Here is a 27994-nt window from a genome sequence, read left to right as displayed (position 1 = left end):
CCTTCTGCAATAGTCTCCCTGAATTCAGTAATAAGCGTTGATCGATCATCTCCACCTGAACTAGTCTTGCTCCTACCCTTGATTTCGGTGCTGCTGCTGTTATCGGTCCCAATGGATGTTTGTGTTTCTCCATTCATGAAAGCTTCTGTTATGTCCTTGAAATCCAGTCAGTTAAATAACTGGGTTTTGTTGTAACATTGTTCACTTCAGTATCTCCTGCAAGCATAGCAACGACACGAGACATGGGCGGCCGAATCGACGGTGATGCCTGAGTGCATAAAAGTGCCACCCTTATCACTCGAGAGCTTCATTTTTGTCGAACTCTGCTATTCTCGGATCGAGAAGGCTCAAGAGTTGGTTATTTTCATGCAGGGTCCATGCCTAGAGGCATTGTAAGAACAAATTAGTATTCATACTTAACAAGGCTCTTGAACAGACAGTGATGCAAAAGCTAAAATATGCTTCTGGATTTACCCATTCAAGAAGATAAACTCTGTCGTCCTCTAATGTATTGTTGGAGTTTGATCTACCACTTATAATCTCCAAAGCAAGAACACCGTAGCTAAAAACATCTACTTTCTCTGTAAGATGCCCACGCATTGCGTATTCCGGTGCCAGGTAGCCACTTCAAGATAATTACATTTCATTGGCGAAGGTAAATTACATGCTTCTAAGGCAGGACTAATGAAAAACAGGTCGAAAGGTCTTACATGGTTCCAGCGGCGCGAGTTGTGACATGTGTATTCTTGTCATCGTAAAGCTTTGCCAACCCGAAATCAGATATTTTTGGGCAGAGTTCTTCATTAAGCAAAATTGCTTGCCTTGACATCCCTATGAACAATCTTTGGCTTAGACTCCTCATGAAGATAAGTTAGCCCTCTTGCGGTCGATAAGATGATATTGAGCGGTTGGCCAATCGAGATGCAAGTCATTTTTTCCTGCATTTTTTAGTGCAATGAATCTGATACAGTTGTTCATCAATCAACAGAGAACGGAAAACATATTATTAGAATGTTCTCATACCCCAGAGTGCCTGATCAAGGCTTTTGTTCACATGATACTCGTAAACGAGAGTCGCCTGTTTCCTCCGATGCAGCACCCATATAGTTTGACGAGATTGCGATGGTGCACTGCTGATATGGTAGCTATCTCAGTAACAAATTGTTCTTTCCCCTGGTTTGATGCTAATGAAAGTTGTTTCACAGCCACAACTCTCCCATTAGGCAGTGTACCCTAAAGCATGCTACGATTTAGTAACACTGCGTAATAAATTATAGTCTTTCGGTTGTTTCATCATTATACGATGAACAAGTTAGCATGATACTAAAAATGTCACACATTGCTTACCTTGTACACAGGTCCAAATCCCCCTTCTCCTAATTTCTTTGAAGGACTAAAGTCTTCGGTCGCATCTTTTAGCTCGGAATAACTAAAAGTGTTCGGCCTAGGGCAGATGCCAATAAGCACTGCAGAGTCAAGTATGATTAGATATTACCTTTTTCTGATATATGTGTTCTGTGGTAAACTAATGCACTTACCTTCCTCGTCGTCATCTTCTTTCTTTCTCTTCACATAAATAATTGCAAGTATAAAAGCCAGTACGGCAACAGGAACTGTAACTCCAGCAATCAATGCTGTGTGGTTCTTCCCTTTAGGATTTCCTGGTGGTAACCCACTGACAGTTGGTTTGAAATCTGAGGAACAAAATAGGTGTATTAGAAACATAGAACCAAAGATAAGCACATGAAGCATACATTACAAGAGGATTCATTAGTGTTATGGTGCCTTACTTGGAACTACACTAATAGCCGAAATGGATGGACCGTAAGTACCCTCTTCTGGTGTGCCAGTAGTCCCCTTCCCAGCCCAAAACAGGTGAATTTCAAGGTGGTTCTCATTACTCTGGCAGTGAAATTCCTAGTTATTGCTGTATTAACACCACCAGCCTCCTTTGCTATATCAAAATCCCTTAATCTCCGGTCCCCTGACGATGCATCGACAAGATATTATATCAGTTAAGTAGTTCCGAGTGTAAACTTATGTGACTAAAATTATGACCATCGAAACACTGCAAATAGGGGGGATGGAATGAATTAATACAGCTTAGAATGGTATAAATTTCTACTTAAAACGAAATATTACCTGAATATAACATCGAAAACCCGCCTTGCTCCACTCTTCCAGGACTGTGAGGTTGGGGCTGGGAAACCCGTTTCTGCAAAGAACAATCTTACGGAATAGAGTCCATTCTCAAGGCCTAGGCCATAGTATCTGAGTGATCCAGGGGATAGTCTTGAAGTCTGATACAGCCCCGGAGTGTTGGTACCTCTCACTTGTACTATGGTGTTTTTCGCATACTGTGGATTTGCGCTATCTGCAAACAAGCCTCCATTGCTAACTGCCCATTTCCGTGTACCGATTACGTTAAATGCTGCAGCCCCAAGGGGATTATTATCTGCCTCAAATAATATCCCATCAGAAGTCATTGATAGTCCACCACATTTGATCGAGAAGTTTGCATCTGCCAATGCAGAGATTGAAATATTTTAGCAAAGCATTAAGCATTAAGACCTCGACGACAGGTTTTGGTTCCAAAGTTTTAGAGAGTACATCGTGGAGCATTTCTAAAGCATGGAAGCTTCTTTGAAGGCAATCTAATCCTGGAAAATGCCTGAGGAATTTCGAAACGATTTCTTGATTAGGAACTTTAAAAAGAATGCATTGCATAGCAGATATGATAGCAAACATTTCTTTTCATAGAGGTAATAGAATTCTTTCAAGAAAGTTTTGGAGACAGGAAAATCAGATACACTGCAGGATGATAACCCACCTTGTATTTGATCTGCTTAGTCTGAAGTCATTGGCCACAAGATTCCTGCATAAAATTCCATAAAGCAAGCTCTTATTGGTGTTAAATTAGGAAGCAAAGGAAAGTAAAGGAAGTATCCTGGTTGAAGATACGTACAGTTGTAAGCCTGAGTTTACCCAAGAAGGCAAGTTTCCTGATAGAAAATTGTACGATAAATCTCTGCATATAAGTATACTAGCAGAAAGTGAGTATGGAGTATGAATAGATTGCCAGAATTATCAAAATTTAACTGCTTTTCTATCAGTTGGTTCACTAAATAAGTTGGGCAAGATAGAATGACGTACATGGTCTGAAGTGTATCACTCTTTTGGCTGGGAATGGAACCTGATAGACTGTTGTTTCCAAGAAACCTGACCATTTCAATTACATGAAAGATATGAATTATGTTAAGTGAAAACCATGAATCTTAAGCCGACATTTTGATTTTTTTTGTGGCATACAAGTATCTGAGAGAATTCATAGTGAACAAAGCGCTTGGAATTTGGCCTGTTAAGTTGTTGAAACTCAAATCCCTGGAAGAAAATGAAATTAGAGACATGAAACAAGTGAATATCATAAATTACTTAAGCAGTTAACTTTTAGATAAAACTTACAGCTTCTGTAATGATTGTAATTCCGTGATATAAGATGGAAAAATACCAGTGAGCATGGCATTTCTTATAACCCTACAGAAAGAAGAAAACATAGGAAAATAATTACATGGATTTAGATGACAACATTTCATCTTTTTTCTCCAGAAAAGAAAATATATGAATAAAGAATGTAGTGTATGGTTAACTCACAAGTCATTCAAGCTCACTAGATTTCTTACGAAATCAAGAGAATACCCATTGTATATATCACCAATTCGCCTACACGATATCCGAACATAGAAACCGATTACGTGTGCGCGTAAATACATACATGAATATGTAGACAAAGATGTTTGCACTTACAAAGAATTCAATGAGATCAAACTTGCAAAACTGGATGGAATTGGACCATCAAAAGAGTTCCCTTCCAGTCTCCTGTATAAACATTTGACAGACCAGTCAATCTGATGTAAATTCATGGCAAAGCTATCCTTCTTGATGTCTGATTCAGATTCAACTTATATGAAGATTACAATGAAGATGTTTCGATGTATTACAGTGATGTAAGCCTTGTCCAGTTACCAACAAAGTCTGGTATTTTGCCTGCGAAAGCATTGTCCGATACCCACCTGAAACTCAACAGAGCTTAGCATTAATAAGGCGATTTGCACGACCGAGATAGAGAAAAAACAATAAGCACAAAGAAGGGTCTTCCGTACATGATTCGCATTCGTTTGAAGTTAGCAAATGTTGAGGGAATCTCACCACTCAATTTACAACTGTTAATGTATCTGCAAAATTTTGATAAACTTATTGCTGTAATAATTTCATAGGGTAACATTGTAAAGACAATCATGTATGTACAGCCCCCAACAGAGAACTAAAGAAAGTTTGAACTTACAGTTCTTCAAGCTTGACTAAATTACCAAGTTCTGGAGGCAGTGTACCAGAAAAATTATTATTTCCCAAAGACCTGCATGATATTGATCAAGACATAATTTCACTAGTGAAATTTGCTTAAAAACAGAGCCAGTTCAGAACTCTTTCAAATCTTACAGCATAAATAACTCCTTGAGGTTTCCAAGTTCCTTTGGAATAGGTCCAGAGAAATCATTTAGTGCAATTGACCTATACAAAGCAAAATAATCAAATAAATAGCCCAAAAATGAAATGCTTTTATTAGATTATATCTGTTGAGTACTCACAGTAACTCTAATCTAGACATGCTTCCAATGATGCTGGCAAAGGACCACCGAAGAAGTTCCTATCAATCTTCCTGCATCCCCATACAATAAATGAATACTCAGTTACCATAAAAGTAAGGAGTAATGCCAAAATTAGTCATAGCATTTATCTGAATCTGAATGGTCATTTTAGCCTCTAGATTTTTTTAGGACACTTTAGCCTCCATGGTTCAATTTTTGGTTAAAATGATACTGTTGGATGAAAAGTGAAAACTGTTAATTAACTAATGATTAATATATGTTGCTGACGTGATATTTTCACTTATGTTAAATTACTAATATGTCACATCATCTAAGATGATGTAGTATGACACGTCTCCCAAAAGATGACATCAGTAATATGTGATATGATTTTGATTAAAAATTAAAATGTTATGGGTAAAATACCAAAACAAAAACAAGTTGAAGTGATAATTCAGATAAAAATTAAGGGTTAATTTTGGGATTACGCCTAAAACTTAAAATTAAAAATAAGAGCATTCTTACAAGTAACGCAGAAAGGGCAACTCCAAGAACTCCTCTGGTATCACCCCTCGTTTATCTAGAGCAACTGCCCTCCTGATAAAAACGTTGTAAAAATATTAGTACTACAATCGAGATATTAAATGTGATTAGATATCCCCGAAGGCCATTAACATGCATGGATTAACTACAAAAGAGAGCAAAAAGCATACATGCTGGTGATGTGGCAAACGGTGCCACCCTGGAAAGAACAAACACATTGGATAGCAGGGTTATTAGAAGGATCCTCGAACTCGGAATTACTTGCGGTGAGTGCTGTTCCGCTGCAGGGCTCTCCACTGATGTTCCACGTATCCAGTGCTTGTAGGCCCCACTTTTGGAAGATTGAGTTCAGTGCTCTCACTGTTCCACCATTCATTAAACAAATGTCGGGGGCAAAAAGAAATATCATGTTAGGTGATGACCGCGTAGTCAAAATTTGTGTTTAATATTGACATTAATGACCAGAATTCACTAGAATTTGTGTGAATCACGTGTGAGTGAAAAATAATGTTTTTTTTAATGAAATTAGAATTTGTTACACCTACCGATGTGCATAAATATTGTATGTGTCTTTCACATGTAAAATATTAGGCTAATTAGATAAGAAAGAGTGGCGGCTATAAAAGAGTATATATTTCTAGGATAAACTACACTAATGATTTCACTCTGGTCACCGAAATAAAATAAAACATTTATTTCAGTCTCTGGATCGTTAAACAGGGACGGATCAAGAATTCTAATTTAAGGGGAGCAAGTTATATATAACAATATAAAATTAGAGGGAAAAAATCAAAATAAATCAAATTTTGTGGGGGCAAAATCAAAATAAACTAAATTTAAAGATCTAAATACATGTTTTTTATTTTATTTAAACATTATAAAATTTTCAAATTGGGGTTATAATTTCTTCATCAACTGATATGCTAGAATATAGCTGCATACCTGCATAGGATATGGTTTTGAATATTTGACAACTTCAGACATACGAAACTAGGCTGATTTTACGAAATTAGATTGTTTAGATTCAAAATTGGCAGGACTTAAAAAGTATTTAAGCTGAAAAAATGAGTTTATGACTTAATTTGTCTATTTCAAAACTGATAAATACTTAAGATGTTATTAATCCAAGAAAAGTTTGGGAACCAAAACTTAATTTCAAAGATTTCTAAACTGATAGGGGCTTGAAAAAGAATTAAACCACGAAAGGTGAAACAAAATTAATTCCATCACTGAACGGAGACGGAGAGAGAGGAGTACCTTCGGAGGGATCGGTGGCAGCTGTGGCATTCCTCTGGGCATTAATGGATTTGCTGAATGAAAAGAAAACAACCAATAAGAAGTGGAGCCAGCCTTCCCAAGAACACAGTCGTCGTGGCTTCATCTTCAACCTGGAAATCGCCTTGGTTTTTCACTTACTTCTACTCCGTTCTAAGCTCGCGACCAAATCGCCACCGTCTTCTCCGATGGGAATTACTAAAGGGATCACAATATTTAACCCGAGCTTTTACCTAACCTTCAATATTCTAGAAATGCACAGCTCAGGTCAACACTACAAAATATGGTGAAAACAAAACAGCTATATATTCAACAAACTGCTCCTGAAAACAAAACAAGTGATTAAACCGTCATCTTCGACAACTACCGTAGAAATATTAAAATTTGCTGAAATACAACTTTGACCTATGGAAAATCAAGATGACTCGAATGCCTTTCGCCTTCGCCCTTTCGCCCTCGTCTCCATCTGATATAGATTATTATCAATATATGTATTTTATAAAGCAACTAACTAGTGAGGACAATGAATTGCCACTTATCTTGATCAATATAAACAATGGTAAATAAATGTTAACTTTAGTAAATCAATGTATACGTGTTATTAATTTTATAGGGACGCACATGGAGCGCATAGTTAATAAATAAATCAAGGGTTAATATACAAATTTATCATTTTAATTAAGGGTTAATGTATATTTTATCTATGCATTTTGTTGTAAGTAGATGTAGAAAAAAAGTTAATTGTGTTACATGTTCTCTAATTATTATCCTCATTTTAAATTGATCTTTAAGATTTTTAAATATTTTAATTTCATTTTCAAATGATGTCTTTTATTTTATTTTAGTCATCATACATTTTAATATTCCAATTTCATTATAAAACTATGACCCTTATTCTAAATTTATCCCCAAACTTTTGAATATTTCAATTTTATCCCCAAATTTATCCAAATATGCAATTAGTTTCAACCACAATTTAACCTAAAATTTATATTTTTTTCAAACATGTAATTTATAGCTTGTTTTAACTGTTTTTGACACGGGATGTGATTATCATATACCGACAGCTTTAGATGAGATTGAAGAGTTTGAGGACTAATTTTGAATGAGGGTCAAAGTTTGGAGATGAAATTAAGTTGTTCAAAAGTTTGAGGACTGATTTAGAATGTGAATCATATTTAAAAATAAAATTGAGCTTGAATGAATTGTTGATATTCTTTGAGGACTCAGGTTCGAGCATGAGAGGTGTAAACGTTCAATGTCAAAAAGATTGAGAGTTATCTTTAAACGGATACTGTCTTGTGTTTACCTCATATTAATAAAAAAAATTAAAAATTGAAATATTTAAAAAAATTATAGACCAATTTAAAATAAAAAATGATTTAAGGATATATAGTACAATTAACAAATAAAAAATCATTTTACCTGTAAAATATACTACATGATTTACTGATTTTGACTGGGTCTTTATCTTGTGTTCAAAGGGAAGTTCTACAGTGAGACACTCTTAATATAAGATTAAAAAAAGACGCTATTGATTTTATTATTATTTAAATAACAAAACCGATAAAAAATTATCTAAAACATTATTATTTCTATCTAAAACATCAATGTTTTTTAATATTTCAAGTATAGTGTCCAATAATAATAAAATCGATAGAAAAATAACAAAACCGATAATATTTAATCAATTTTATTAACAAAACCAATAAAACATCAAATAATAACAAAATAATAATAATAATAATTTTTGTAATTTTTTTATTAATTTTATTATTTAAATAATAACAAAATCGATAATATCTATTTTATGCGTATTAACACTGTCCTAGATGATGATTTAGCCTGTTCAAATGGTTATACGGAAGTTTCCCGAGAAAGCTGATTTGTCTTTTCTCACAATTTAGACTTGTTTTTAAAGCAAACGTCTCTTAAACTATGCATGAATCATGCATCCATGCATGCATACATCGGAATTATTAATTTATAAATCTTATAGGGACGCGCACATGGAGGGAAACACCAATAAATAAATTATTGATAGATAAAACCCTATGAATTTGGAAAGAAATCTAAATAAATACTTTTCGAAAATATAAAAATTAGTAAATAAAATACATACAATAAATTCCATAATTTTCAGTTACCACGTAAAAGGTTATTGGGTAAACTATATAGGTATATCTTTATTAATTTTTAACAATAAATAACTAAAATACAATATTAATTGATTTGAAAAAATATATGATAAATAAAATTAAAGTGATAATTAAATGACTAAATACCTAATTTACCATCATTTCATTATACCAAGTAAAAGTTGGGTGCAGTGTGAACCACACTATTCACATGGCTCCATCGAGGTTAAACAGTTGGTAAGCAAAAAACAAATTCATAAATCATGAGAAAAGACAAAGGCATCCGAGTCATCTTGAATTTTTATAACTCGGAGTATGATGAAGCCAGCGTTGAACAGTAGAGAAGGCGGTAGTTGTTGAAGACGAGTGTTTCATTGTCTGTTCTTTCAGCGTCTGCGATTAATGGAATCTTGAAGTCGAGTTGACCACTTAAACTCGGTGGAATTTGCTTGCAAAAATCCTTTCACTGAAGAACCAAAAAAACAGAGGATTTTAATGTTAATGATGAAGCGTTTTTCATACTTGTTCTTCTTCTGGTTTGTTTTGTTTTGGTTCTCCGAATTCATTAATGCCCAGAACGCCACCACCGATCCTTCTGAAGGTACTTTCTCTGCTTCAGAAGCTATGGGTTTTGAATTTTTGATGTTCTTCTTACATGAATTTATGGTTTTTCTTGTTGTTTAACCGTTGGGGAGAAACAGTGAGGGCGTTGAACTCAATCTTCCAACAATGGAATACACAGGCAGTGAATTCATGGAACATGAGTGGAGAGCCATGCAGTGGGTCTGCTCTGAACCATAGTGATGCTGTGTTTCAGGATCCTGCCAATAACCCTGCTATCAGATGTGATTGTTCTTTCAACGGTGGCACTGTTTGCCACATTACTCGACTGTACACACTCTCTCTTTCTCTCTTCTGCAGTACTCTACCTATTTAGCGTTTACTATTGTCATAGACTTATAGTATGACAGTTAAAATAAGGCTAATTTGATCCCAGAGCAAGCTTATTCATGTTAACTTATGGAGTAACTAGTATTAAGTTGAAAGGTTAAATTAGTCCTTTTATATATCAATTATGAATTTAGTCTTCATACTCTAATTTGATCGATCAATTTTACATGTACTTTTCAGAATGAACTGAATTTGTAACTTATGCAAACTACAGATATTAAAACTTTACTTACTATAAGTCGGTCTTGTAAAACGAGACATCAAGTCTCTTAAACTATATCTAGAGTTAAAATCCTGATAGTACGAATTGAGCCAGTTAGGTTTAGAAAATCATTCGATAATGAGCCTCAAAAGTGCTGAATCCGAATTAATCGAATAGCCGGTGATAATATAAAATATGTATCAATACTACTTATTAAGCATGTACCAAACCTCATTCCACTGTAAAGAACATGTTCATGTTCTTACTAGGACCACAAGTAAAGAACAAGTTCATGTTCAAGTATAACATTATTTATGATTATTCGGCCTTTCAACCCGTTAAAAAGAACCTTGGAAGCAATTATAGATAGACAGAGATATAGATAGGCAGCATCAATGGCCTTTGGCGAGGTCTAATGATAATAATATATCATTTGTATTCATATCTTACATGTTTCAGGAGGGTATCTTCTCTAAACATAGAAGGGGCGATACTGGAGGAGCTTTTGGGTTTGCCTTTTCTGACAGAATTGTATGACTGTTCATTCTCTTCCCTCTCTATTTTCTATACATATTTTCCAAATGGTTACAGATTTTATAATGTCTGTAATAATTTATATTGTATGGTGATGCAGGACGATTGATAGGAACTTCTTCTCTGGTCCTTTGCCAGCGTTCATTGGAAATATGTCCAGATTAGAAGCACTGTGAGTATTCACAGATAACAGAGTTGAAACAACATTCATAGAATAATTATTTGTTTAATTATTATACCTCGTATAGGTCAATTGGCCAAAATGTTTTGTCTGGACCCATTCCCAAGGAGCTTGGAAATCTCAAGAATTTATCTCTGCTGTAAGAATTTGAGGAACTCTGAACTAATTCTTTTTGTCACCATTATAAATTATAAACTAATTCTTTTTAAGCAAATTATATGTGGATCAATATGATGCAGGTCTATGAGTAATAATAATTTCTCTGGAACACTGCCTCCAGAGCTTGGTAATTTGGCTAACCTTGAAGAACTGTAAGTTCCAACCTTCTTTAGTTCTTTGTAGGGTACATGATTGTCTATACAAGGTTACCCTTTGAAATTATGACACCAATTGGTTTATGAAAATTTGGCAGATACATTAACAGTTGTGGATTCAGTGGTGAGATTCCCTCAACATTTGCTAACCTTGAACGACTGCGAATTGTGTAAGAAAGACCCTTCTTTATGCTTATTTCCTTTCCTCCCTCTTGGTCCTGCAAATCGCCTTATTAACAGTATGCTCGGTTGAATTTCAGGTGGGCATCGGACAATGCATTCACAGGCACAATACCAGACTTTGTTGGAAATAACTGGACAAGGCTTACATCATTGTAATTCATCAAAACATCTTGGTTATAATCTCCTATAAGTTCTCTCTGAATTAGAGATTAAGAAGGATTGCTTCGTTTAGATCTTTCATCAGATTGACCAGTCTGTCAAATATTTATATACAGGAGATTTGAAGGGAACTCTTTTGATGGTCCAATACCATCCAACCTTGCAAATTTAACCTCATTGACTTCTTTGTAAGTAGAGATATCTTGCTTATATCCCTTTGTCCACATGTTCATGCATCATACATACATGAATGTATTTATCTGTATGTGTACACATGTTTTTTATGCTTGTTTATCATGTAGGCGAATCGGCGATATATACAACGGGAGTTCTTCTCTTGATTTTATAAGAAACCTAATGAACTTGACAGACTTGTGAGTTAACCACACTCTTTACTTCTTGTATTCATCTGTTTTCAGGGAAGAAAGATGAAATGTTTTTATACTCGTTTATTTGTCCTTTCTTTTGATTTCCTCTAGGGTTCTAAGAAATGCCATGCTCACTGGTATTTTCCCATCTTACATCACGGAATTACAGTCTTTACAAAAGCTGTAAGTTTTATCCAAAAGTTATCTGCTGCAGTATTTTATGATATTCGCTTGCTTCATGTTTCTAATTCCTTTTTGTTCCAGAGATTTGAGCTTCAACAACTTAACAGGCCAAATTCCGAGCGGTTTGTTCACTATGAATTCTCTCGCATACTTGTAAGCAACAAAAAAGATGAAAACCATCCTCTTCAATACTTGAAGAATCTCAGCTTAAGACTTATGGTTTTCATTTGATTTAATTCCCCTTATTCCTGCAATTGAAATGGCCAGGTTTCTTGGAAATAACAGCCTATCAGGTTCCATTCCTGGCCAGAAGAGTGAAGCTCTTCAGACTATGTAAGTCAGCATCTTCCATTTGATATACTTCTTGTTCTTGTAGTAGATTCGTACTCTATACGTATTTTCTACTAATGTAATTCTGTATGCAGATTTATCATACAATTTACTATCAGGAAACTTGCCTTCTTGGGTGAATCCAAGCTTACAACTGTATGTATCTAAAACCAGGATACTTCCTTCAATTACCAGCTTAAATGTAAGTAATTGTTTCATGGAATTTTATGTAGGAACCTTGTTGCCAACAACTTCACACTTAACAGCTCAAACATAGGGTGAGTTATCGTCCTGCAGCACTGAATTTTCCCGGTCTCCTTAACTTTTTTTGAAGGAATTCTTTTAAATTTCCTAACCGAGAAACCGTTTTGAAATTCCTTAGGCTTTTACCAGGATTAGAATGCCTTCAAAGAAGCTTCCCATGCTCCAGAAATTCTCCACAATGTACTAGCTAAAACATTTGAATCAGTATCTGATTTTGAACTCTTAATTATAAGATTTTATTTATTTTGACCAATGCTTAATGCCTTACTAAAAGATTTCAATGTCGGCATTGGCAGATACAAACTTCTCGATTAAGTGTGGTGGACCGGCGATGATATCTGATGGGATATTATTTGAGGCTGATGATGGCAGACTAGGGGCAGCAGCATTTAACGTGACCAGTACACGGAAATGGGCAGTTAGCAATGTAGGCTTGTTTGCAGATAGACAGAACCAACAATACGTTGAAAACACCAGAGGACAAGTGAGAGGTACCAATGCTCCGGCGCTGTATCAGACTTCGAGGCTGTCCCCTGGATCACTCAGATACTATGGCCTAGGCCTTGAGAATGGACTCTATACCATAAGGTTGTTCTTTGCAGAAGCAGGTTTCCATGACCGAAACGCACAGTCCTGGGAAAGTCTAGGAAGGCGCGTTTTCGATGTTTATATTCAGGTAATATTTCATTTATAGTAGAAATTCATACCATTCTAAGTCGTACATAATTCCTTCCATTGCCCCCATCTGCAGTGGTTTCTATTATCACAATTCTGTTCACATAATTTTACGCTTAGATATATGTGTTGCTATAACATCTCATTGATGCTTTGTCAGGGAAGGCGGCGTTTAAGGGATTTTGATATATCCAAGGAGGCAGGTGGAGTTTTGAGAGCAATACCTAGGATTTTCACTATTAATGTAACAGAGAACCATCTTGAAATCCACTTGTTTTGGGCCGGTAAGGGGACTTCCGACACACCGGAAGAGGGTTATTACGGTTCATCCATTTCAGCTATCAGTGTTGTTCCAAGTAAGACACCTTAAACACTTATGAATCCTCGTGTTATATATGCTCCATATGCTTCTCTTCGGTTCTATTTTTCTAATACATTGATTTTGTTTTCAGATTTCAGAGTCAATGGAACACCATCAGGCAATCCTAATATGAGCCGCACGGCATTGATTACTGGTGTTACGGTTTCTGTTGCGGCTTTGGCTTTGATACTTATAGTTGCAATCATTTATGTGAAGAGGAAAAGAGAAGAAGATGATGAGGAATGTAAGAATATCAGAGAAGCCTCTCTTTTCATTTTTTTTTTTTGCTCCAACTCCCATGTTACTAATTTCCTTGACTCTGCAGTGCTTGCAGGCATCAGCCCTAGGCCAAATACATTAAGTTATTCCGAGATAAAAGCCGCCACCGAAGACTTCAGTCCTTCAAACAAGTTAGGAGAAGGGGGGTTTGGAGCTGTGTACAAGGTAAACGATGTCGTTAATATTTCAGCATGCTAGCATACTTGTTATACAATGATGAAATTACTCCGAATGTTACTAAGCCATAGTATATGCTTCAGGGTACACTTTCGGACGGTAGAGTCGTAGCTGTTAAACAACTTTCAGTAGCATCAAACCAGGGGAAAGAACAATTTGTTACCGAGATTGCTACCATATCAGGAGTGCAACATCGTAATCTTGTCAAGTTACATGGTTGTTGCATCGGAGGGAATCGGCGTCTACTTGTTTACGAGTATCTTGTGAACAAAAGCCTTGATCAGGCACTCTGGGGTATGTTAACAATCTAATAAAAAGGTTCATGATTTCTATTATTTGTCGATTAATGAAAAACTGTTTGAGATTCATTGCACTAAAAATGTAGGAAAAAATAAACTGCATCTTGATTGGTCGGCTCGATTCAATATCTGCTTATCGACTGCAAGAGGATTAGCTTATCTTCATGAAGAATCTAGTCCAAGGATTGTTCATAGGGATGTCAAGGCAAGTAATATTTTGCTTGATGGAGCGCTCTGCCCGAAGATATCTGATTTCGGATTGGCAAAGCTTTATGATGACAAGAAAACACACATCACCAGCCGCGCTGCCGGAACAATGTAAGACCTCTCAACATTTGTGTTCACCGGTGCTACCTTAATAACATAATATATTAAGAATCATTATTCACCAATTCAATGTAATTATCTTGAAGTGGCTATCTGGCACCGGAGTATGCAATGCGCGGACACCTTTCGGAGAAAGTAGATGTTTTCGGCTTCGGTGTTGTTGCTTTGGAGATATTAAGTGGTCGACCGAACTCCGACATTAGATTAAAAGAAGGCAGAATCTATCTTCTTGAATGGGTAATCCCCAAAGATACATCTCCCATTTGCATTACTATTTGTTCCAAGTCCGTTGATCATTAATCTGTTTCTACTATGTCTCTAGGTGTGGACCCTGTACGAAAAAAAACAACTCTTGAGCCTGCTCGATCTGACATTATCGAAGTTCGACGAAGACCAAGCTCTCCGAGTGATAGGGGTTGCACTTTTATGCCTTCAGGCATCACCGTCGATGCGGCCGTCCATGTCTCGTGTTGTCGCTATGCTCGTAGGAGATATTGAAGTAAGCACTGTTAAAACAAAACCAAGTTATTTAACTTACGGTGATTATGATGATATAACAGGCTGCACCATCACGAATGAAGAATCTCAGACATCCATTGTTTCCTATTCCAGCAGCAGCGGAATCGAGTAATAACACTACTTCAGGGCCGGAAAATCAACCAGAAAACGCTCGAACAAGTTTTATATTACTGAATTCAAAGGGGAAGGAAGGTGACAAGTGTTTGTTCCGTGCCTGCAATAGTACCATACCAGATTGTCTTTAGAGAAACATAGAATTTATGATTTTCTTCTAACTCTGCGTACGTTGTAGTATAGATTGAGTTGTCTTTGTAATATACGTATAACATAATTATGAAACTCAGACATGCAAAAACCTGTGGTGGTTGGAAAAACTTGTTGGAACTAATTGATGTCGTTCAGTTTGTTAATCTGGTACATTCTAGGTATATAGCCAATTAATCGGCGAGGATAGTGTACATAAAAATTGATATTTTTTTTATATAAGATTTGTGTAAAGATCAAATGATAAGAACAACATCCAACAACAACAGCAATAATAGTAATGAAGTAACAAAGTAAAATAATAAACAGAAATTAATTGGTAAACAAGAAAGAAAAGGAAAGGAAAACACAATAAAATTGGTCAGATTGGATAATTTAATCATTAAAATGTAATATTTTTTATTCATTTACTTTTAATTAAAGATGTCATGCAATACATTCTAATAGATCATATGTTCTCTTTTTAATTGATAATTGTAAGACATAATATGAGAAAAGTAACAAAAAATAGAGTTTAAGAAGCAAAAAAAACTGGTTTTACTTTAAAGATGAGCCTTCATCTAATATTCGAAACTCTTACAGTGGTATGGAAGTTAGCTAGAAGTAAACTGTCCTCTTTTTTAGAAGTAACAATATCTTTTATGATGAACGTACATGTATGGAGACGTAGCTCAGATGGTAGAACGCCCGCTTAGCATGCGAGAGCTAGGGATGGCAATGGTTCGGGTCGGATTTTTGGGTCATCCGACCCGAGAAAAAGGGTCCTCCACCCGTGACGTGACTCGACCCGATGAAATTAAGGTTTCATCGACCCGACCAGAATATATGACTTAAAAACCCGACCCGATCCGAAATAATAAAAAATATATATTTTTATTCAATAAAAATAGTGACTTAATTGAAAAAAATTATATATAGAGGGGTATTATTGTAATTATCCCTAAATATATAAGGTAAAATTATATATATTTTTCGGGTCGGGTCGGTCGGATTTTTTCACCTAAATCCGAACCCGACCCGTGTAAAAATCCCTCGATTTTTTTAAAAAATCTGATCCGATCAGGTCGGGTTCAGCTGAGTTGCCATCCCCAGCGAGAGGTATGGGATCGGTCCCTGCATCTACAATTTTTCCTTTTACATTGCAATTTTGCTTTATATAAATAAGAATATTGCGATCGTTTTTAAAACAAGTTGGTCTTCATTCATCCTTTGTAATTTATTTCTGACTTTCTGTTCAAAATTTTTTCATCATTTGCCCATTCTTTGAAAGAAATGAAATATTTAAGATGTTTTAAATTGACAATCTCAGCCCCAAGTCTTGCCTCCAAATATTTGAAGGGTGTCTTTCTTTGCTGGAGCAGTGTCTCATATCAAGCAGAGGCCGTCTAATGCTCTATTCGTTAATCTGAGTTCGGAATCTTATGATCTGTGCTAATTGGATTGACCCATTTGTACGGAGTTCAACGGAAGCGGTTGGTTCGTAAACCGCTTCAATGTGTGTTAGTCAAACCCGTTCACGATGAGTCTGCAAGGGAACTGTTTGATCAAACGTCTGAATGAAATGCAGTTTCATGGAGTGCAACGATCACTGGTAAGTGGGAGTTCTCATTGCTCAAGTCATTAATCTGAGTTCGGAATCTTATGAGGCTTTGAAAGTCTTTAATGATATGCAGCTTTTCGGTTTTCGTCCAAATCACACTGGAATCGTGGGCCTTGTGCATTTCCTGGGAAGAGACAGTTGGGAGCCTGGTTGAGTGAGGTCTCCACCATGGTGGCGTTCATGCCCTGTTTCCAAATTTTTATGCCTCGTCATCTAATCCGATTGGGAGATGAAGGAAATGGTAGCAAAGTAGGTCTGCATTTATTGCAGGAAACGTACAATATTTGCTTGAGGAGGATCTTATGCCGGTTTTGTTAGGCTGCATCTTGATTGCCCAACCCACTTCATTGTGCTTGTTAGCTACAAGAGGATTAGTGAAGCGGGCTGGCCAATTAAGATGCAAGTCATTTTGTCTTCATTTAGGCGGAAGGAATCTCCAACAGTGCCTGATCAACGCTTTTGTTCTCAAGATATACATGTAAACGACGAGGCACCTAATTCCTCCAACGCACCATCTGTATAGTTTGACAACGTTACAATATTGCATTGCTGATACGGTACATATCTCAATAACAAATTGATTTTTCCCCTGGTTTGTTGCTACAGACAGTGCTCCACAGCTACATTGACATAGTTTGTTTCATTTTCATAACATAAACAACTCTCAGATAGTCATAAATGTGCATTGTTTATTTTGTTATTTAGTTGAGACTTATTGTTTGCAAGAACATTTGCCTTTGTGGTTCTTCCCCCTAAATTTGTAGTTACTTTTTTGGGAGTGTATTCAAGGTTTATATACCTTGAAGTGTTTGTAAGGTTATACATTATCCTTAAAAATAAACAAATCTAATGATTTGACCTTTTACACTTTGTTTGCTCTACGAGCAACGGAAATACTCAATATGAGGTGAATTGACTTTTAAAAATTCTGATGGAAGCAATCGAAAAATACAACTTTTACACAACGATTTGGAGTAGTTCGACTTTATCAACCAAAGTTTACATTTATTACCTTATTAATAATGTTTATCATATGTATTTGATTTAAATAAATAAAATATATAATTTAGGTTTTGTTTTATTTTGGATTAAGAGTTTTAAATAGGATTAGATAAAATGAGTTATTATAACCAAGTATTTGACTATATGAAAGATAATTATTTAGAGGTCTAATTTTTTTTTGTAGTCTTTGTAACTTTTGGGATTTATATTACAAAAGATATGAGTTTTGTAATTATGTTGGGAGAATGTGTTTTGAGATATATCTAGTTATTAGGATACACGAGATATCAAAAATTTATATTTTTTGTGATTTTGCGTTTATCAGGCCAACTATTAGGGGAGCACCTCGAGCGTTTGCTTAGGGCCCCTAATTTCTATATTTATAATTAAGGCTTCAATTTCTTTACTTATAATTGGGATCCTAATTTTTATATTTATAATTGATGACCTTTCATTCTAAAAATTCTCAATTTTCAATCCTCTTTTCCAATATCAATCTAACTTTAAAATATTACACTACTCTTCATTTTTTATTTATTTTTCAAAATCAAGCTCTGTGTTATACTCACATTCATTTTTTTAGTTATTCTCTCTCAGTTTTATTTGAAGTATGGGCTTGACAAAACTTAATCATTTTTCTATTATTAATGTAAAATTGAATTAATTGCTTAAAGTAATGGAATATGCGTTCGTTCTATACAGGCCTACTTATTAGTTTTTACTCAAGACTCTTAAAATATCCGAGACGACTTTGACGTTTATAGTATGTTATTATTCTCATCCATAGAGATAAACAAAATCGAACAATGTTAAATATCATCTCTTATACGAATTCTTTTTTTACGTTGATCTCAATTTGATTATTTTTCTATCTACAAATTACTAACAAGTTAATATTTATTTTGCATGTAATAAATATGACTATCAACTAAGTAACCACGCATATAATAGTTATGATCTTCACATTTCTGCAAATTACGGAAAACTAGTTCGATTCGATGTCTTTAAGTAGCCTGAAATGAAAGAAGAAAATAATTGGAGTATGGAATTGAACGAATATACTTTGTTTATGGACTAATAAAAAGTATTTTGTATTGCAATGCATAACCATTAAGACATTTCCAGAGTTTCCTGCTGTCTTATCTTCAGATGCCATTTCAAAGTTTCCTAGTCTTGTTGGCATCGTTGCTCCACCTTTCCTGGTCGATGCTCAATATTTCGATCGTGCACCCATCGACCTAGTTGCTGTACTTGGCGTGAGTGGCAGCATGACTGGCAAGCTTTCCCTTCTTAACCGAGCTGTTTGCTTTACTATACAAAACTTAGGCCCTTCCGATCGGTTATCAACAGTTACTTTCTCATCATCTGCTCGAAGAATTTTGCCTTTGCGAAGGATGTGTGGCAGTGGTCAGAATGATGCTATCTCTGCCATTAACATTGCGGAGGGTCTTAAGAAGGGGGTTAGGGTTCAGCCCCAAGTTAGGATTAGTTTTGGTTTTAGTTCCTAGACAAGTGATATCATAATGATATTTTGACTGTTTGACTTCACATCAAATGTTTTAATGGGTGGGATAGATAAAGTAAACAATCGTGACGGTGAACCCATGACGAGAATATCACAAGATTGAATGGCATAAAATGAACCATTACCTTCTTCAGGCCCTTTTTTTTTCTTCCTTTTTCTTTATTTATTTTTTGGTCGCAAAACTAAAATAATTAAGCAAGCACCGGGCTTGTTGACAAAGAATCTCTATCCTTCAAGAGCAACGCTTGAATCTCCGGAGGAGGATGTGTGAAGGTCGTGAGCCCAAGGGCCATTCTCCTGCCCATGTTGGCCAAAGCATCAGCACCGGGCCCTCTCTTTTTTACCGATGTTACATTTATGTCTTTTCATCTCTTTACGATGTGATCTTTTATGCAAGTGGCTTGAGTCAGGATGACCTATTTTTTAATTAACTATCAATATCCAATCTATTATTAATTAATTGATTTAGATTGGATATAGTAAGAGATCGATCATTTAATACAATTTATTTCATTTACACACAAAAATTCAAATTTATGATATTATTAAAATAATTAATATCTCGTCCCATATTAAATTTACTCCAAATTATATTGAACCTACTTAGAGGCTTATCAATAGGACAAATATACATATAGGAAGCTTACCATAATTATTTGTACATAATTTACAGGCAAGAGTTGCTTTCCCCCCAATTATTGTAATACTGATTATTTTATAAATATAATGCAGAGCCAGAGATAGTTGTAATGTAGGGTGCTACATTTGATTCCATTTTTTAAAAACTATTATTTAATCAAATATTATTAGACATTTATTAATTATAAAAGAAGGTAAGCAAAAGTTGTCGTCCTAGAAAGTCCAAATCCTCGAGAAAGAGAAAGGGAAAGATGGAATTATCATTTAGGGCAGTGATCCCGAGTCCAACCCACTAATAACATCATCTTCTTCTGCCAATATTACCCTTCTTTTCAGCCTCCTCCTTTCTCCCAGACCTTAGCTTTGCCTTGCCATGGAGTTTGAGGTGAGACACGTGGCTGGAATAGAAGACTGTTTCGTATCTCTTCCCCTTTTACTCATCCAAACCCTTCAGTCCACGCGCTCTTCTCCCCTCCCTCCCCTTCTCGCTCTCGAGCTTCGCCTCCCACCCGCCTCCTCCCACGATCCCTGGACCGTCGCTTGGTCCGGCGCTACTTCTTCTTCCACCGCTATTGAGGTCAGCTAAATCTCTTCAACTAATCCTTTAAGTCATATTTGAGAATTCAGATCTTTTTAAAAAAATATATAAAATTAATGTAAATTGGATAATCAAAGGCATGCAAATATAATATTGATGATTATTTTTCAAATTCATGAATTATTTTGAAATAATTCTAGATATTTGTGAAATTCAATTAAATGTTTTGTACCTTTACATCTCAACTAATTTATATCTCACATAAAATCCAGTTCAGCTTTCTCAGTTTTACGTTTTCAAATGTCGCAGTATTGTTTAGTGTTTAGACTTCGATTTGACTTGTATTTTCCCTACTTTCCTCTAATTTCCGTGTATATATTTTTATTTGGCTATGAAGGTTTCTCAACAGTTTGCTGAATGTATATTGTTGCCGAACCGCACCACAGTTCAAGTCCGAGTTGCATCTAATTTGGCGAAGGCTACATTAGTCACAATTGAACCTCATACCGAGGATGATTGGGAAATTTTAGAGCTCAACTCTGAGCATGCTGAAGATGCAATATTAAAGCAGGTCATATTAATAAATTGTAGTTATAATGAAGCAAATGAGTGATTGATGAACTTCATTAAACTTAACTGAAAACGTTTCAGTCAACTTCTAATGGATCTTACATATGTTATGCAATGAATTTTAATCGATACAGGTCAGGGTTGTCTACGAGGGGATGCGATTTCCTCTGTGGTTACATGGCCGAACGATCATAACCTTCCTTGTCATGTCAACCTTTCCCAAGAAAGCGGTGGGTAAGATGATATTGTTGCAACTATCTCAATTTTAGTGGAGAATTATACTTAGTTTTCCATATGTTCATGTAAACATTGGTTCATTTTAGAACCAATTTTCTATGCATGCTCATTTATAAGTTGCGAACATAGTGCATAATTTCAGTGTGGAATTAATTCAGCAAATTTGTTTGCTGAATCATGTCTTGCCACAATTTACAAATTATTTGCCATATAGCTGTTGAATCAGATCAACTACAACTTTAATCTTGGTTTGTTGGAATTTTCCCAACTTCTGTTTCTTTGCCAGTTCAACTTGTTCCTGGAACTGAAGTTGCTGTTGCTCCGAAGAGACGTAAGAAAAGCTTAAACAACATAGAATCGTCTGCTGGAGGATCTCATGGTGCAAAAGCACTGCTTCGCTTACAAGATTCAGACAGAAAATTGTTCCATAAAAGTAATGTCAAAGGTGTTGAGCTAGGGTAGCACTTACTTCTGTTGCCTTTATTCTCCCAGAAACAGCTAAAAGATTTTCATTTGAGCCTCTTCAGTTGGTTGTCTTGGTGCCAAGGTTATCATCTAAAGATAGCGCAAAGAATCTGGAAAATGATGCCTCTAGAATGAAAGGAAACGTTGCTTCGAAGGAAGTAAATGGTGGAACATCAACTGATAATAAGGAATTCCGTGAAATGATTGTCCGCCTTCTAATTTCAGATTCAGTCGCTAAAGGACATATAATGGTTACGCGATCTCTCCGACTTTATTTGAGAACAGGACTACATTCATGTATGTGAATTATTTTCAGGAACCAGTTACTTATCTTACCATATTTACCTCACTTGGAAAGCCTTTTTTTTGCTCTTCTTCATTACATCATTAAACAAGTGGATAAGATGCTTTTCTGAATAGGAGAATTCTGATTAAACATGCTTATTTATCAATCCTGAAAAACTTTGAATTGTCTCCCAGGTTGTTTCTATGTTTCTATGCATGTATCAATCTCTTCGTTGCCTACTTATTGTTTGGACTCAAACATCATTCTTTACTCCATTATAGTGTTAAGGGAAAGAAACTTTTTTATTGATTTTATGGTATACCCTTCTTTTGTTTGAGTGAAAGCATCTAGATTTATTTTACTAGATGGAAATTGTAGATGAAAAATTGTTGTCGCTAAATACTTTGATGTGTGCATCTTTTTCCACCTTAAAGAACTCACCTTCTGTTCAATGTGTTTCTTCTCATTTCTTTACTTTTTCAATGTCTGGTTTTCTAGTTTTTCAAGGGGAGGAGAAAAAATGGCATTACTATTCTCACTTTATTTTATGTAAAAGATATTTGAAAGAAGGTTCCCATGCATGCAGGGGTTTATTTAAAGGGTTATAATGCTGCTTTGAAGAAGGAAATTCCTGCAATTTCACTTTCACCATGCCACTTCAAGATGGTTGCAGATGATAAGGCTCTTGGGAATGGACTTGAAATGCTTGATGGTCATAAAACTCATAGGACACAAAACTCACTTCCAATATCTGGTTCAGGAACCTCTTTGGAAGTAATAAATTGGTCAAACCATGAGAATGTCGTTGCTGCACTTTCTTGTGGATTTCCTTGCCAAGACGCTGAAGACTGCAATCATCAAGATGATACTAAGAAGGGCTTAGAATGTCTTCTTCAGGCATGGTTTCTTGCTCAAGTTGATGCTATAACTTCAAATGCAGGGACGGAAGTTAATACATTGGTTTTGGGGAATGAAAGTTTACTTCACTTTGAGGTTACCATAAATGATTATGGAACTGGATTTGTCACATCGAATGGTTTTTCAGAGAAGAGAAATAAGACAAAGTTGCCTTTGGAAATTTCATACATACTGACTATCTCGGAGGAAACACTGCACAGTGGACAAGTTAATGCATATGAACTTGAACTTGATGATAAAAACAAGAGGGTTGATGTTCAGGGAGGCATAGAGTTGTTTGGAAAGCTAAATTTAGGCAACCCTGTGTCCTTGTGTTCTGTTAAAGACAGAACATCTGTCAAGGGGTTTAGCACAAATGTATCTTCATTAAGCTGGATGCGCGCAACTGCTTTTGATGTTATCAATAGTAGGTATTTTTCTCTTTGAATTTTCTAACAAATATTGTTACAATTAGTTTTATCTGGACATGTTCACCTGACAAATACTACATGTAGGGTTGATGGTGTTGCTAGCTCCTCCTTCTGGAATTTGGTTTAGTACTTATAATCTTCCTTTCCCCGGACATGTTCTAATATATGGACCTGCGGTGAGTTGCTATATTTTTTGCTTCTTTTGCAATAGGTTTTGATAAAGTATCAAGGGGAAAACATGCTTTTCTCTAAACTTATTGCAATTTTTTTCCAGTACAAAAGTGCAATTCTCTAGTATATATTGTATAGAACTTTGTGGTGTTGCAAGTAGATATCTTTTATGTTGACTTTAGCTTTGAAAATCTTAAATGAACCTTGTTGGCTCTTTATGTTTTGTGATCAAGAGGTTGGTGCATAAGAAATTGTGTTATCTTAAAACCTGCTTATGTCGTTTTCTTAGGAGGGCTTTATTGTATTTGTTTGACATATAAATTTTGATAATTCCTACTTAAATAAAAATTGGTATATTATTTCCTATTAGGGTTCTGGGAAGACACTATTGGCAAGAGCTGTTGCGAAGTCCCTTGAAGAACATGAAGACCTTTTAGCACATATGTAAGAAATTATTTGAAAATGCATATGCATCCTTCTCAATGTTGATATTTGGAAATGCTCTAAGCATGACTGACTCTGGCTGGAAAAAAAAATCTACATTCTGTTATGTTTTCTAGTTCTCATTGGTGGTTTCTGAGGGTAAAAATCTGCTTTTGATATTTGTCTGTACTTGCAGAATCTCTATAAGTTGCTCTGAACTTTCTTTGGAGAAACCTCCAACCATTCGTCAAGCACTTTCAAGTTCCATATCTGAAGCCCTAGATCATGCTCCTTCAGTTGTCATATTTGATGATCTTGATAGCATCATCCAGTTTTCTTCTGATTCAGAAGGATCTCAACCTTCAACCTCAGCTGTCTCACTTACTAAATTTCTCTCAGATATCATGGATGAATATGGGGTAAAATTTTATGTTTATTATTTTCCCTTCTTTCTGTTGTATGGTAATACTAAAGCCTTAACAGATGTTTGATCTATTCAATTAAAATTGTGCTCCTGATCCTAAATATTTCTTTTATATCTTAGATGTATTCTCGTTTTGGTTATTTATGGTAAGCTAATAGATGATCTTGTAACATCGAGCAGGAAAAGAGGAAGAGCTCCTGTGGTATTGGTCCAGTAGCTTTTATAGCTTCCGTGAAATCTCTGGAGAGTATCCCCCAGTCTTTGAGCTCATCTGGTTCGTCTTCATCTTTGCATTATTGGTTTATTAGGGATCACAGCTTCCTTTACTTTTACTGGAATTGCAACAAACTTCAACTCTAATATTTTCCTATTTCCCCTTTTTCTCATAGTTGTGCATTTTTGAATTTGGTTATTACCAGGAAGGTTTGATTTTCATGTACAATTGCCTGCACCTGCTGCCTCTGAACGTGGGGCCATATTGAAGCATGAAATTCAGAGGCGTTCCCTTCAGTGTCATGATGATATCTTAATGGATGTAGCTTCCAATTGCGACGGATATGATGCATATGATCTGGTATTTTTGTTTCTTGTGTGTGCATGAACTGTCTATTTCTTTTTAAAGAGGCATTGATGTTTTCTCTCCTCTGGATAATTTTTTTCACTTTCTTCCATCTTTACATTGCCAATGTCTTTATCCCTTGGCATTTTTAAATCTGCATGTATTTTAAATCAGATATACTAAGTTTCATTCTGTGTTATTTATGGGGAGGAGATTGCATGTTCTTTTTCATTGCCTATCCTAAAATGATGCATAAAAGTTGATACCAAAAATTTCATTATCAGGAAATATTGGTTGATAGAGCTGTCCATGCTGCTGTTGGCCGGTTTTTGCCTTCTGATTCTGGTTCTGAAGAACACATGAAGCCTGTACTAGTTAGGGATGATTTCTCTCATGCTATGCATGAGTTCCTTCCAGTTTCCATGCGAGATATTACGAAATCTGCTTCTGATGTTGGTCACTCTGGTTGGGATGAAGTTGGTGGTCTCAATGACATTCGGGATGCTATCAAAGAGGTGCAACTTTCCTTCTGGCTTCTAAATTGCCTATGATTATTTTTAATCAATATTTGGATTGCCAGATTAGATTGTTTCACTGATTTTGCCTCTACTGTGACTCAGAATATAAACTTTATTCGTATTCGTTGTCCTCAGCGTGCTTATCTTTTTTATTTATGCGAAGAGAATATGCTAAACCTGCACCTTCTTTACTGTTAACAAAATAGGTTTTAACGTTACCATAAAAAAGTCTCTAATTTTCTTTTCAATCATTTATCGGGTTGATGTCTAAAATTGGTCCTCAAATTTATCCACTTCCTGAAGCAGTCATTGTTTAATTCCAATCTGAAAGAATCATATTCTCTATGTTACTAATTATTATTTCAATGTCAGATGATAGAACTGCCTTCAAAGTTCCCAAATATATTTGCCAAAGCTCCTTTGAGGTTGCGATCTAATGTTCTCCTGTATGGTCCTCCTGGCTGTGGCAAGACTCACATTGTTGGTGCTGCTGCTGCTGCTTGTTCACTAAGATTTATATCAGTGAAAGGGCCTGAGCTACTGAATAAATACATTGGTGCTTCTGAGCAAGCTGTAAGGGAGTATAATTAAGCCTTTCTCTTTTACAAATGCCTTTCTTATTTCCTTTTTTTTTTGTTTGCGAGGATTCCAGTAACATTTATCATGTTTCAAACCCGATTTATATAGAATAATAGGTATAAACAAATAATTCAAAGCCATTTTGTTTCAGGTTCGAGATATTTTCTCAAAGGCAGCTGCTGCAGCACCTTGCCTCCTCTTTTTTGATGAATTCGATTCCATTGCCCCTAAGAGAGGGCATGACAACACTGGAGTAACTGACCGAGTTGTCAATCAAGTAATTATCTTCGCTTGCTGAATTTTATCTTTTTGACTGAACTTATTACATTTTTCTCATGGTTATTCTTCTTTCAAACAGTTCCTAACCGAATTAGATGGTGTTGAAGTTTTGACTGGTGTATTCGTGTTTGCTGCAACAAGGTTAGTTTTCCTATGGAATTGTCTCGTATTATTTCCATAGTATATATTATTAATCTCTAGTTAATCTCTGTCCACAAAGTTAACTATGGTTCATAATTTAGTCATTGTCCTGATTTACGTCGATGATTCTAAACATTAGTTCACATGCTTGATTTCGGCTTCAGCTAACCAAATAAGATAGCTTTGCAAAGATCAGACTTTTCAAAAGATTGTGAAATTCTTTATTTCAAGGTCTTACATAATATATGAATTTCTTATTTCATAGTTTTACATACGAGTTGCATACCTTCCATGAAAGTTGACTTGGATTCCTCTGATAAGCAGTAGACCAGATCTGCTTGATGCTGCATTGCTCAGACCAGGTAGGCTAGATCGCCTCCTTTTCTGTGATTTTCCGTCTCCGCGTGAAAGGTTGGATATTCTGACAGTTCTTTCAAGAAAGGTTAGTGATAATAATCACCGGTTAATGTTCTATGCCACGTTTTCTTTTATTTTTGTTTCGTCATAGAAACTGAAATATAAATTCTTCTGCAAGTCATGCTTCCCGGAATTACATGACTCCGTTAATTGCATGTAGCAGTTTTTTTACTTCGATTAAGGGTTGAGTGCCCGATATCGATGTCCGACATGGATATACTCAATTTTAAATGTTTTGCTACGTATGGAACTAGAAATTTAAATTTCTTTGAATGCTTTAGTTTCTTTCCTTTGTAATACTTTGTTTTTGCACAAACAATGCAGCTGCCATTGGCCAGTGATGTTGATTTAGACGCCATAGCGTATACGACGGAAGGATTTAGCGGAGCTGATCTCCAAGCTCTTCTCTCAGATGCACAGCTCGCTGCAGTTCACGAACATTTGAGCAGTGAGAACAGCAACGAGCCTGGTAAAATGCCGGTCATAACTGATGCCGTTCTGAAGTCTATTGCTTCGAAGGCAAGACCATCGGTTTCAGAAGCCGAAAAACAGAGACTCTATGGAATCTACAGTCAGTTTCTGGATTCCAAGCAATCCGCCGCGGCACGGGTATGCAATAAACCCTTGTATTTGCAGCTTCTCACATTAGTTACCCCGACTATAAATTTGAAAATTTTCTTGCAGTCAAGGGATGCAAAAGGCAAGAGGGCAACCCTGGCATGACCTGCAAATAGTTGCCACCGTTGTGGACTGGAAATAGTCGCGCTCCTTTTTCCTTTTGAATATTGAATTTGCTTGCTGGCTAGGGAAATATTTTTCTTGGCTTCTTTAGATCTCCATTTTGTTCTAACGTCCGTTATAAGCTTTTTTCTTACATAAATAATGTAAACATCGTATTGTTTTTTGTCTTTGAATTGAAACACAAAGTTAAATAAAAAGTATCAAATAATTTGAATATGTTTATATTTTCATTGTTATTATTAGTTGTTTCGTTATTTTTATTGGGGAAATGATAGTTTTGAATAAAGAAAACAAATATATTTAATTTTTGTTGTAAAACAAGAAAAATAAAACGAATATAAGAACAAACATGATAATAAAAAGAGAAATATGAGTTCTAA

The 27994-nt window shown here is 35.6% G+C and overlaps 2 protein-coding genes and 1 pseudogene across 2 annotated transcripts; 2 read left to right on the top strand and 1 right to left on the bottom strand.

The window, feature by feature from the left end:
* Nucleotides 1-2: 2 nt before the first annotated feature.
* Nucleotides 3-6987, bottom strand: LOC120137484 (annotated as a pseudogene).
* On the top strand, nucleotides 1535-27830 carry LOC120137478 (peroxisome biogenesis protein 1-like). The gene is given in 20 exon segments (XM_039153211.1): nucleotides 1535-1570; nucleotides 18607-18620; nucleotides 20279-20515; nucleotides 20874-21047; nucleotides 21181-21280; nucleotides 21570-21734; nucleotides 21737-22045; nucleotides 22621-23358; nucleotides 23447-23538; nucleotides 23904-23977; nucleotides 24153-24375; nucleotides 24561-24654; nucleotides 24800-24954; nucleotides 25224-25454; nucleotides 25830-26030; nucleotides 26188-26313; nucleotides 26395-26456; nucleotides 26781-26898; nucleotides 27198-27482; nucleotides 27558-27830. Coding segments are annotated over 18 exon segments (3390 nt in total). The 5' UTR covers nucleotides 1535-1570; nucleotides 18607-18620; nucleotides 20279-20311; the 3' UTR covers nucleotides 27597-27830.
* LOC120137480 (probable LRR receptor-like serine/threonine-protein kinase At1g56130) lies at nucleotides 8912-15255 on the top strand. The gene is made up of 24 exons (XM_039153213.1): nucleotides 8912-9203; nucleotides 9304-9493; nucleotides 10215-10286; nucleotides 10390-10461; nucleotides 10538-10609; nucleotides 10710-10781; nucleotides 10883-10954; nucleotides 11045-11119; nucleotides 11243-11314; nucleotides 11429-11500; nucleotides 11606-11677; nucleotides 11759-11830; nucleotides 11945-12010; nucleotides 12101-12163; nucleotides 12241-12285; nucleotides 12390-12451; nucleotides 12568-12947; nucleotides 13107-13302; nucleotides 13399-13551; nucleotides 13633-13751; nucleotides 13847-14057; nucleotides 14149-14380; nucleotides 14476-14626; nucleotides 14712-15255. The coding sequence occupies exons 1-24, from the start codon at nucleotides 9098-9100 to the stop codon at nucleotides 15018-15020; spliced, it is 3006 nt and encodes a 1001-aa protein (XP_039009144.1). The 5' UTR covers nucleotides 8912-9097; the 3' UTR covers nucleotides 15021-15255.
* Nucleotides 27831-27994: the final 164 nt, after the last annotated feature.

This window comes from Hibiscus syriacus, unplaced genomic scaffold (assembly GCF_006381635.1).
Source record: "Hibiscus syriacus cultivar Baekdansim isolate YM2019G1 unplaced genomic scaffold, ASM638163v2 tig00110674_pilon, whole genome shotgun sequence".
In the NCBI taxonomy this organism is placed as follows: domain Eukaryota; kingdom Viridiplantae; phylum Streptophyta; class Magnoliopsida; order Malvales; family Malvaceae; genus Hibiscus; species Hibiscus syriacus.
Note: the sequence above shows the minus strand (reverse complement) of the source record. Positions and strands in the feature narration are given on the sequence as shown.